The 12,189-nt window shown below is 48.9% G+C and overlaps 1 protein-coding gene across 1 annotated transcript in view; it reads left to right on the top strand.

Moving 5' to 3' along the window:
- Positions 1–12,189, top strand: part of GRID1 (glutamate ionotropic receptor delta type subunit 1) — a gene marked incomplete at both ends in the record, with an annotated part of 666,527 nt that overhangs the window by 123,388 nt on the left and 530,950 nt on the right. Inside the window, one exon of the mRNA XM_082673940.1 lies at positions 4,853–5,137. Coding sequence (XP_082530066.1) covers positions 4,853–5,137 — 285 coding nt within the window. The remainder of the gene's footprint in view (positions 1–4,852; positions 5,138–12,189) is intronic.

Below are 12,189 nucleotides of genomic sequence, written 5' to 3'. Positions count from 1 at the left end.
CGGCTCTGTGAAGCGGGTGCCATGATCTTTCTCTGACAGAAAAAGCACAGAGGCCCAGAGAGGGTCAGCCCCTCGCCCAAGGTCCCACAGCATGTACGTGGCAGGGCCTGGATTCAGATCCAAGCCGTTGGACGCCGCACTGGGGTTCGGTGTCTCTTCTACAACTGGGTTGTGAGTTGTGTGATGTCCTATCCTAGGAATGAGCACACAACCTTGTTTAAGCTAATAGTTGGTGTGGCTTTGATCTGATGTATTTTGATCTTGTTATTTTTGTGTTAGGAGCCTCTAAATAACCATCATTTCAATAGTGCCCCAATTAGCAGCCATTCACAGTGGATTAGAAATTGACTTGTATCAGGCTTCTCCATTAGTGCCTGGGAGAGGCTTCCAGCCTTAATTACCCACCCTGCTCACCTAGGAGGTCGAGGCCTTGAGGAGCTTCCGTGGTGCTGCAGGTGTCCGTACAGGGGTGGGTCAGGGTGCCCACCTCCACGGGGAGGGTTGGTCAGCAGCAGGAGTGAGGTCATTCTCTGTTGTAACTGCTATTTCTTGGGATCCTGGGCACGATTTGGGTGGGGACATTGATGGGGAGCCGGGGATGCCCAAGGAGAGGGGCAGGAAACTGACATGTATTAATATTTAGCATCTTTTCTTGTGCATGGCACGGGATCGGCATTTGTGGTCCACGTTCTAAGTCAGTGCTCCCGTAACTCTGCTGGGTAGAGGTTCATCTCTTCAATGAATAGGAAATGGGGGCTCAGGAAGGAGACATGCCCGTGGCCACACGGCCGCCGGCCAGAGGAGCCCAAACTGGAGCTTTGGTCTGTGAGATTCTAGCGCTCCTTCTGCTGCCCTGGTGAGCCCAGGCCCAGCCAAGAAGCTGGTGTCTCTGGCTGCCGCCGGGGCTGGGGCAGGGGGACCTGTTCCCTGAGCACATTCCCGCTGTCCAGCCCCTGTGTCTTTGTCCCACTGCACCCCTCACTCACACTGCTCCCCCCATCTCTCCTGGTCTAAATCCTTTTCTTCCTTTCAGGCCCTGATGCTGACCCCACATGAGTTCATCCTCTTCTGGGTCCCAGGGATCTTCCCCTTTCCTTCCTCACAGACCTAGTTGTGGGGTCTGGCTCCTTGGTAGATCCTAAGCTCCTCAGATGGGGCCTGTGTTCATCCTGCCCTTTGCCCCTCCCCCTCCCCAGTGCTCATTGCAGGGCCTTGTGCTTAGCGGGTGTGCTGAGTGATGCGTGAAACACACAAGAGGGAAGAGACAAATCCAGCCATGGTGAGCAGTGGGATGAGTGCCCAAATGGGGAAACTGGGCCTCAGGGAGGTCTAGTGACTTAATAACCCAGCATATGTGGAATGGGGATGGGGCTTGCCATCAGAAGTCAGGAAGTCCCTGAGAGGGAGCCAGGTGGGGTGGACGACAGAGAGCCAAGACCCAGTGATGGTGCAGTGGGTGTCTTGGGCCGGGACCAGGGGCTGGAGTTCCTGGGCAACTTTACACCCTAGTGATGTACAGTGTGTTTTGTAAGATTACTTTTTTTTTTGCGGTACACGGGCCTCTTGCTGTTGTGGCCTCTTCGCGCTGCGGAGCACAGGCTCCGGATGCGCAGGCCCAGCTGCCATGGCTCATGGGCCCAGCCGCTCCGCGGCATGTGGGATCTTCCCAGACCGGGGCACGAACCCGCGTCCCCTGCATCGGCAGGCGGACTCTCAACCACTGCGCCACCAGGGAAGCCCGTAAGATTACTTTTTAAACGTATTAATGCAGTGTATCAGCATTAAAGAGAATATGTACAAGAGAAGAAAGAAAAATCCATTTATCATCAGAGACCTCGGCTTTTAGTGTTTTCTCTTGCCTTTTTCATAAGCATGCTTTCTGCCTAGTCGTAATCCTGGTGAGCGTAAAATGTCGTGCCCTGGTTTTGTCACTTAGTCACCCCTCAGAAGCATTTTTAGACGAGAAGCCATCTTAGTCCAGCCCTTATCGGTTGTGCGGCTTCACATCTTGTTATCTGGAAAATAGACACAGTGATGCCTGCTGTACAGGGATGTCATGAGAATAATGTGAACTCATGTATATAGAGTACTCGACAGAGTTTTTGGCACAGAGAAAATTCTCACAAAATAGTCCCTCCTCCTACATAGCTTCATACTTATCCATTGTTGGAGGATTGTTTTCCTTTTGTAAAGGAATTACCTGTTCACGACATGAAATTTTGGCAAAATATAGAAAAGAAGGAAAACCACGTCTAGACCTCTTCTAAAATGCAGTCACTTTTAACATTCTGCAGTATTTCCTTTTGATCTTTCTTTCATGCATGTTAAGTTTTATTTAATTGGTATCATAAAATACATGCAATTTTCTATTACTTTCACATAACTATTTTATGACAGGCACTTTCCCATCTGTAGTATCTTCATAAATGGTTTTAAAGGCTGTGTGTGCTTTCAACAAATGGAACACTTTTATGTCACTCACCTCTTTGCATCTTTTAGATCGTTAGCAATAAATATATCAAGAGTCTGGATAAGTATCCTCTGAGTGTTTTTGGACCTGAAGCCATTTTTACAGCTTGGATGGATGCCCAAAGTGGCATTATTGAGCACAGGGCATGAAAATGTCAAGGCTTACGGTACTATTGTATCAGTCTTTACTGAGTGCTGTGTGCCAGACACACTGTGTGTCTGGAAAAGGATGGTGAGCAGAATGGGCATGGCCTTTGTCCCCTTGGAGCTTGAGGCGAAGTGGGAGAGAGAGACAGTTATACACGCAGTGCAGTGTCCTAATAGGGGAAGTGTGGGACGCAGATGAAGCACTTGACCAAGGGTCCTTAGTCTGGGGTTGTAGAGTCTGAGTCTTGAAGCGAGAGTGGGTGTGAAGGTTCAGGAGGCCACAGGAAATGTGATGGGTTCCAGGGGCCGAAAGGTGGGCCGTGGTCTGTAACAGAGCGGGCGGGGGCGTGTGAGGAACCTGAGGCTGCAGGCACTGGGGAGCCTGCAAGACTGCCGCAAGGAGTTTGACTCTGTCCGCAACGGTCTTGGGAGCCACCAAAGGGCTTTAAGCAGTAGCATGACATGATTGGATTTCAATTCAGGAGTGAACTTGGCCGCATGGAGCCTGAATGCGAGGGGCCAGAGCATTTAGGTGGCTGCATGATCTTCAAGAGAAACTGCAGAGAGTCTCTTGTTTAACCACCCCCTCCTGCTGCCTTGTGTTTGGAGGCAGAGGGTTCAGCCGGGAGAGTTGTGGGCATTTGAGTTGTCCTCCTACCGAAGCCCGTGAATGTGCAAGGTGAGTGTCCGTGCGTGGGGAGCAGCTGGCCTTTGGTATTTGAAAGCTTGGAGGTGTCTTCCTCTTCCCGCACCTTTCCAGCCTCCTGCTACCTTGCTCCTTGGATTTCCTCTCCCTGGTCTCCATCTCCTCCTCCCAGCCTGGTCGGAGGCATTACATAAACCCAGGTGCTTTCAACCGAAAGAACCGTATTGTCAAAGTTGTTCAAAAGTCTGCCCTCAGACTCTAGGTCCATCTGATTCACTTTGTTATCAAGCAGAAACTAACACACCATTGTAAAGCAATTATACTCCAATAAAGATGTTAAAGAAAAAAAAACAAAGTCTGCAGCAGACGGCCTGCTGACATTCACAGGCTGTGTTTTGAAACTGCATCTGCTTCCACACATTCCTGCCATCACATAAAGCATTATTAATAAGTGTTTGCTTCAAAACTGGTGCAGTGGGTTGCAGTGTTGGGAGGTGCATCTTTCTGTTAATTGGTCTGATGTTCCAAAAAGGTCTAAGTGTATGGCTAAAAGGGGTTCCTGGAACTCATGGTTGCTGGATGACTTCAAAAGGTGATCCCTGAGCGCAGCTACCCTAGAAATAGCTGCTGGCACCTGGTCATGTTCCTCCTACACACCTGCAGTCAGCGCCCCAGCTGCTGCACGAGCATCTTCCTTTGTTATTGTCAAGTGGCTTTTGAATAATCCTGGGCTTCTGGAACCAAATGCTTCCTCTGGGGTTTGACCTAGTATTTTTATGATATGAATCAAATGGACTTGGCCAGAAGACCTAGGGTTCCTGGGGGGTTTTGCCTACAATCTGGATCCTCCGGGGTAAGTTTCTCCCTGGCTTTCCGATGTTATTTATTTATTTATTTTTTCAGTACGCGGGCCTCTCACCGTCGTGGCCTCTCCCGTTGCGGAGCACAGGCTCCGGACGCGCAGGCCCAGTGGCCGTGGCTCACGGGCCTAGCCGCTCCGCGGCATGTGGGATCTTCCCGCACCGGGGCACGAACCCGTGTCCCCTGCATCGGCAGGCGGACTCTCAACCACTGCGCCACCAGGGAAGCCCTTTCTGATGTTATTCGTTCCCCTCAGCCCCAATCAGTTCAGTTCAGCCAACAATTGTAGAGTACACAGTGTATTCTTGGCCTGTGGCGTGGCCTTGGGAATACATGGGTCAACAAAATGAGCTCACAGCCCAAGTGGGAAACAGGATGGCTAATTTAGTAGCACTGATGGCTGTCTCAGGCAGATGTGGGTTGTGTCCCTGTTCTACTCTCCCTGCTTGAGTAGCCTAGGACAAATGATTTTGCCTCTCCTGACCTCTGTTTTCTCATCTGTTGAATGGACACAAGAACATCTAGCTGGCAGCATCACTAGGGCATCATAGACTGTGCCTGTGAGAGCCTCTGGCCTGGCCTGGCCTGACATGGGTTCTTGGTCCCTGGAGGGAGGCAGTGTTTTTTGGAACCCTGGGAATGAGCTGCCTGGCATGAGCTGTGCCAGTTGAAGCCAGGGCAGCATCACCCCCATGCTGACCCCACCCTCTCTCTCCCCTCTCTTTCCAGCCTGTGACCTCATGACCCAGGGGATTTTGGCCTTGGTCACATCCACCGGTTGTGCGTCTGCCAACGCCCTGCAGTCCCTCACAGATGCGATGCACATCCCACACCTCTTTGTCCAGCGCAACCCAGGGGGCTCTCCACGTACCGCCTGCCATTTGAACCCCAGCCCTGACGGCGAGGCCTACACGCTGGCCTCCAGACCTCCCGTGCGCCTCAATGATGTCATGCTCAGGCTGGTGACAGAGCTGCGCTGGCAGAAGTTCGTCATGTTCTACGACAGCGAGTACGGTGAGTTGGCGGTAGGGGGTGCTCTGGGGCTCTGGTGGGGGCATGGCCAGGCACTGGGAGACCTGCGAGCTGGACCATCGCTCGTGGAGGCTGAGCGCTTTGGAGTGGGCTGGGTGTGGACAGCAGTTGGTGGTCTGAGCCAGGTGGGTCTTTGGGTGGTAGGACTGAACCTCAAGCTTTGTGAGTGGGGGAGGAACTCTGAAAACAGATCTGTAGACAGGAGCTAAAGTTGCCTAGCAACAACACCTTATCATGACAGCTGAAGTTGGAATCATCTTAAGAGTTTTCAATAAAATATTAATAAACCACTGGCAGGGATCTGAAGGGCTGCATGCAGGCAGTGGTGGAGGCTGGCCAGCATGGGTCCTCCTGGAAGCCTCCTCTGCAAAGTGTTCCCCTCTCACTGGCCGCTCTCCCAGCCTTCCCAGCTCCTTATCTCCCTCTGCCCTGATCTGCCCTCAGTTTCAGGGTTTCTGGCTGGGGCAAAGGTCAGGGGGAGGGACACCCTGAATGTCATGGAGCCAGGCTGGGGTTGTGTGGGTCTGGGGACACTGGCCATGGCTGGTCATGGCTTCTTTGAAGGCCTCCCATATGAAAAAAAAAAATCATAATTTGCTTGTGAGGAAACTAGAACAGTGGGCTTTGAGGAAATAGCTTTAGGTTTTCTATGACTGCTTTGTGAAAACAGACCATTTCTAGTCCCAAGATAAAATGGTTTCCACCTTATGCGTTTTTCTAAAAAAAACCTTTTTATTTTGAGTTAATTGAGATTCACATGCAATTATGAGAAACAATTCAGAGATTCTGTGTGCTCCAGCTTCTTGCCTGTCATACAATATCACAAGTGGGATTTGACCTTGACACAATCCATAGGCTTTGCTCATATTCACCAGTTGACATGCACTTGGGTGTGTGTATTCACTTCTGTGTGATTTTATCACATGTGGATTCATGTGACCACCACAGTCAGATGCAGAGCAGTTCCCATGCTACCCTTTTATAGCCACAGCCACCCACATTACGTGTCTTTAAAGGGTGTGGGGGACTGGTGACGGTCAGCAGCTGCATAGCTGGGACCAGGGTAGAATGGGGTGGACCCTCGAAAGTTCTGTTTTTCTCTCTTGGTGAAATAATTCCTTTGCCAAGGATGTAACTAAGAAGAGAAACCAGCATATGTTTGCCTTTGCCTAAATACTCTGCTTCTCTAAGACCAGAATGTTGTCCTCAGCTCTTGAGCAAATATGCTGTTGAGAGTCTTCCAGAAGGAACTGAAAGAGCAGAGAGTCACTGTGCTGAAATTAAGATGAGGTGGTGATGGGGAGAAGGGCAGCCGGAGGCTCCAGGCGCTTGAACTGGACTCTGTCCAGGAGTTGGTCTCTCCTTCCAACCCTGCTCAATCCCTGACTCTGGGAAGGCGTTTGAGACCATGTCATAGCACCTCTTAGTGGCCCAGCCTTCCCCTGACAACCCTTTGTGTTGGTGGTTCAACCCCCGACCTTGGGTCTGCTCTGAGGCTGCATCCTGTAGGGAGGTGTGGACACTGCCAGGGCTGAAGGTCCAGTGTCTGTAGACCCTTCCCACCTCACTGCTCCTGGTTTCTTTGCTCTCCTTTTGCTCTGACCTATAGAAACTCTTCAAGCCTTGGTTCTTCCTAAGCCCTTAAGGTGGCTTTGGTGGGAACCTCAGCCATAGGAAGCAGTTATCAGCTCTCCAGCCTGCCTATCCCATCTGGGCTCCTGTAATTCTTGAAGACCAAATGACACCTAATGGCACTCGCTCAAATTCTGTGTTTTCTTCTTCTTACATTCCTTACCTCCACTTGGCTCAAGGATCAAGTCCCCAAGGAAGGGCGCCTGATCTCCACCTGTCTGCAGACTCCTCCCTTTCCCATAGAGCTGGTTCCTTGGTTACATGCTCTCACAGACACACGTCTCCTTCCTTCAGCCTGCTCTCAGCTTGTTGCAACACACTCATGAGGGCTAATCCTTGATGAGCAGTTACTCCCACCCGGGCTCTAAGCTCCAAGACAGTGGGCCATGTGCTCTTCCCTGCTATGTCTCTGCTGCTTAGCATGGTGGCTGGCACACAGTAGGCCCTAAGAAATTGTCACTGTGTGAATGAACCAACTCGTTTATGCGGACATGGACTTTTCAAACAATTTTCCCACAAGACAAAGGAGAAATGGGGGGAAAGACAGGGACACTGAATAGTCTGACCTCTGAGGTAGGGGAGGTGAGCTAGGAAACAGATGTTTCATTCTGTAGGCACACTCCTCTGCCCCTCTCCTCTCCCACCCAGACCCTCCAATCAAACCAAAAGATGTGCCCCTCTTTTCTGACACGGAGACCTTTGCTACCTTTGGTAGGGTTGAAGTGAGTTTTCAACTAAACTGGCCTTTATTAGTAGTAATTCTATAAAGACACAGGGTACCCAATAGCTTTCCTCTGGTGGACCACCGCAAGCAATTGGTTGAGCCTTGAATGCTGTGTTGGGAAGGATTCTGAGGAAGCATGTAGGCTCAGCAATAAAAGCGCTGTGATTGCTCCATGAAGCACCATGTTTGCAGGGACGGGCTGGCAACATCCTGCCCTGTTTGCAGATTCTGATCTGGAAGGTAGGGGAGAATCAGGCATTTCAGAGCCGCCTTACACTTGGCTGTCGCTGTCCAAGGTGCTGATCCATTTGGCGTTAGCCTTTCTGGAGGCCAGTGCTCTTTTTTTTTTTTAAAAAATATAAATTTATTTTATTTATTTATTTTTGGCTGCGTTGGGTCTTGTTGCTGCGTGCGGGCTTGTTCTAGTTGTGGTGAGCGGGGGCTACTCTTCGTTGCGGCGCACGAGCTTCTCACTGCAGTAGCTTCTCTTGTTGCGGAGCACGGGCTCTAGGCACGCGGGCTCAGTAGTTGTGGTGCACAGGCTTAGTTGCTCCGCAGCATGTGGAATCTTTCCGGACCGAGGCTCGAACCCATGTCCCCTGCATTGGCAGGCGGATTCTTAACCACTGCGCCACCAGGGAAGCCCACCAGTGCCCTTTCATTGGGTACTATGCAGAACTTCCTGGCTTTGCCTTCCCTGGTCATTGGCCCCCTGATTTGACAACCTTTGAGGCAGGGTTTCTACCCCAAACATTCTCTATAAAACGTTCACCACTGTTACTTGTTTTGGCCATGACCCTCAGGCACAGCCCAACCTCTGGCCCATTTTTAACATGTTAGATGAGCCAAGGCGGTAGAAGCCCACATGCTCTTTGATGCAGCCCCAAGAATTCGGGGTGTGGATGCTCCCTCAGCTTGGCTGGCATTGGCCTCTCCGAGGGCCGTGGGTGGATTTACATTGCTGATATGCCCAAGACAAATGGTGCCTCCACAACTCCTCAGGGCCCTTCCTCCACCCGATCACTGCAACACTAGCTGCAGTGAGCCCAATTAGAAAGCAAATTGAGTGTAAAGACTGTTTCATTCCTTCCAAAGTCAAACAGAAGTGGTTTGGGGATATAGTGACTTTTTTTTTTTTTTTTGATGCTGATCTGCAAGTATCTTTACATATATTATTTGATTAAAGCCATTTAATAACTCTCTGAGGTGGGATTATTGCTGCATTTTACGGATGAGGAACGTGAGGCTCAGAGAGATTCTTTCTGACTTCGATGCCCATGCACTTAGCCAAGGCGCCATCCTATTTCTGTAATCCGGGGCTTTGCTAGGCTCCAACCTTCTTCTCCTAGCCCTAGACAGACAGAGTTAATGCCAAGGATGGGGTGTGTGGAATGGACTTGGCATGCCCTAGCTTTGTCCAGTCAGTCACTTGCTAATGAATGTCATATGTAAGATCTCACTCTTGCAAGGTGAGGACTGATCCTTCCTCATTTGCCCCTCAGCCTCCCTTTAAACAAAGGCATGTCCTTCCCTGGGTGGAGCCTGAGGACTGGGCATCTGAGTCAAGAGTCAAGGGTCAGAGAGACAAAAACACGTTCTGAGAGAGAGTTTGGCAGAGTGGTGGGAGAGGAGTTTGTGTATTTAAGGTTTACAAAATGCAAGATGTGCCATTTGGTAAAATTCCATCAAAAATACTTGTGTGCTTGTTGTGACAGCGAAAGGAAAAATGAAAGAGAAGCTGGCATTTGGGAGAGAAAATCTGTAACATTAAAATACCAAAAGTTTGGATTGAACCGAAGAGATAACTTTCTGACTTGCCACTTCAAATTCTGGGATATTCGTGTGTGTCTTGAGGAGGATGTGCTAGGAGCTGCAGGCACAGTTTCTCCCTGGTGAACACATCTGGATGAGGGGCGTATGACTGGGATCTTAGAAATCTCTGACTCATTCGTTCAACAAATATTCACTGAGTCCCTACCATGCACAACTATTTTGCTAGGTACTCTTTTTACATGAAGAAACAGATGGGTGGAGTATCTTGGCTGAAGTTGCACAGGGCTGGGATGTGAAGTCAGGACCCCAGGGCTCTTTCCTCCACAGCATCTCTGGGGTGTGGTGGTCCCTCTTGGCCTCTGGGCCAGCTTGCAGGCCTGGAATGGGGTTGGGAGCTGGGATTCCACAGGAACAAAAGCTTAAATCTCTAAATGTGTGGCCATTTCCTATTCGTGCTTGTTTGAAAATTATTTTAAAAAGTTTAAAAGTTGCACATGTTTACAATGTATATGTCAAGTTAAAAGAATGGTGATAAAGTGAACTCCCATGAACCCAGACCAGTTTAAAACTGTGTAGGAGCCCTTGTGTGTCCAGCTCATATTGCGTCGTCTCCTACCTAGGGGACATAAACACTATCTTGGTTGTGTTCTAACCAGTTCCTTGCTTTTCTTTATAGTTTATCATGCAAGTATGGATCCTAAGATACATATTCCTTAGTTTGGCCTCTTTGTGAACCTTAAATATCTGGAGTAACACTTCTGTACACTTTCATGATTGCTTTCTTTTTTATTCAATATTAGGTTTTTGAGATCTGTTCACTTGATGCAGATGGGTATATGTGATCATTTTTACTGCTGCAAAGTATCACCTGATTTATTATCCATTGTGTTCCTATGGGCATTTGTTTCCAGGTTTTTGCTATTATAAATAATACTGATAAGATTATTGGTGTTCGTGTGCAAGAATTTTTTCAGGGTCTATCTCAAAGGAGCAGAATTGCTGGACTATTGGGTATGCATGTTTCACTTTAGTATATCATTCCAAATTGCTTTCCAAAGAATTTCTATCTGTGTTCACTGCTCTCTGCAATGTATGAGCGTTCTCAAAGCTCCCTAACTTCACCAACACCTGGTACTGTTTTTACTTTTAAGATTTTCATGTGAAATGGTATCTTGCTGTGATTTTAATTTATAATGCTGTGATAAAAGATGAGGTTGAGAATCTTTTCATATCTTTATGCACTATTTTTGTTTGCTCTTCTGAACACCTGTATGTAGTTTTAAATTTTTGCCTATTTTTAAGACTGAGCCTTTTCTTTTGTAAGTTAAGGATGTTAAATACCTTCTTTCAGTTAGTTGTCTTAATTCACAGAAGTTCTATATGGTACTGTTTTCAAATTTATTTATCTTTTAGACAAGTAGCTCTGTTTCCTGTCTCATTTAAGAGGTCCTTCCCTATCCAAGTGGCATAAAGATATTCTCCTGCTGAAACCTCACTCTCTGCACTGAGAACAAATGTTGTCCTCCTGCCTGGATATCCATAGCTAGGCCCTGCCCCTGGGTGTGCCTGGATCCCAATGCTAGACCACCTCTCCCTGCAGCCATGGCCTGACATTCCTTGCTGACACTGCTCTGCTCTGCTCTGGCCACGGAGCTGATCTTATTCTTGGTGGTGATTGCACAGCCTGTGGCATGGTGGCTTGGGAGGGCTTCCAGGAAGAGGTGGCATGTAAGCAAGGGTCTGAAGGACTAGTAGGAGATAGGCAAGCAGAGGGCACTGGAGGAGGAGGGGAGGAAGCGTGTCCCAGGCAGAGGGAAAAGCATGCTGGAAGGCCTGGGGGCAATGGAGAGGGGAAAGATCGTATGGCTGGGTTGTGGGCAGTGGCCATGGGTGAGGCTGGAGCTCTGGGCCCGGCAGGCCTTAGAGGCCTCACTGATGAGCTCAGAGTCCCCAGAAATCCTTGGGAGCCATAGCTCACTACCTCAGGTGGTGCCTTCGGGTCCTATTCTTCACGCCCAGTCCAGAGACCTGAGGATAGACATGGGGTCTCCATCTCTAGAGGGCTCTGGTTCTTCAGTTGCCTGTGTCCGGACTCATTGGCTGTCTACGAAAGGGAAGAAATTAACGCACAGAGAAGAGCTGTGGTCTGACTGAGGACAAATCCCAGACCCAGAGTCCAAGCCAGAGGCAAGGCCTGAACTTCCCAAGTAACTCAGGTGGCCCAGGTATGAGTGAGTAACAGTGCACGTCTCTCCAGCTGTCACTCTGAGCAGGGCACTGAGGTCCAGCTCACATCATCCTTATGGCAACCTTTCCAGGTGGGTGCATACTATCTTTGTTTTACGTATGAGGAAACTGTGGCTCAGAGAAGTAAAGGGATGTGCTCTAGGTCGTATGGCTGGTGAGCAGGGGGGTTGGCCAGGTCTGATTCCCAAAGCCCGGGTATCACAGCTCTGCTCACAGCCTCTTGGTTCTCATGGCAAAGCTGTAGGGAACAAACACCTCAGGTAGACTCTTCTTAATGCACAAGGATTTATTGTAGCATTGTTGGTAACTGCAGACATTCCAACAACCTTAATGGTTAAGTATATTATGATACATATATATAATGGAAAACTATGGTTCTTTATGTATTAAGAAGCCATAGTTCCAACACATGGTACTGTTAGCTCACAATAGCAAAGTGAGAACAGTGGTGTCAGTATTGCTCTGGGTCAAGGCAAGCTCGCACGTGTGTATATCTGAGTACACATACAGTCATAAAGGAGTGCTGTGTTAGGGAGGGAAACACAATGACTTGGGACGTGGATGGGAGATATATTTCTTACTGCATATTTTAAAAATATCTTTCAAGTTTTGTTTCAAGTACAAAAAATAAGTAAGTAAATAAAAAAGAGTGGAGGTT

This window comes from Grampus griseus (genome assembly GCF_964374135.1).
Source record: "Grampus griseus genome assembly, chromosome: 16".
NCBI classification, from domain to species: domain Eukaryota; kingdom Metazoa; phylum Chordata; class Mammalia; order Artiodactyla; family Delphinidae; genus Grampus; species Grampus griseus.
Note: the sequence above shows the minus strand (reverse complement) of the source record. Positions and strands in the feature narration are given on the sequence as shown.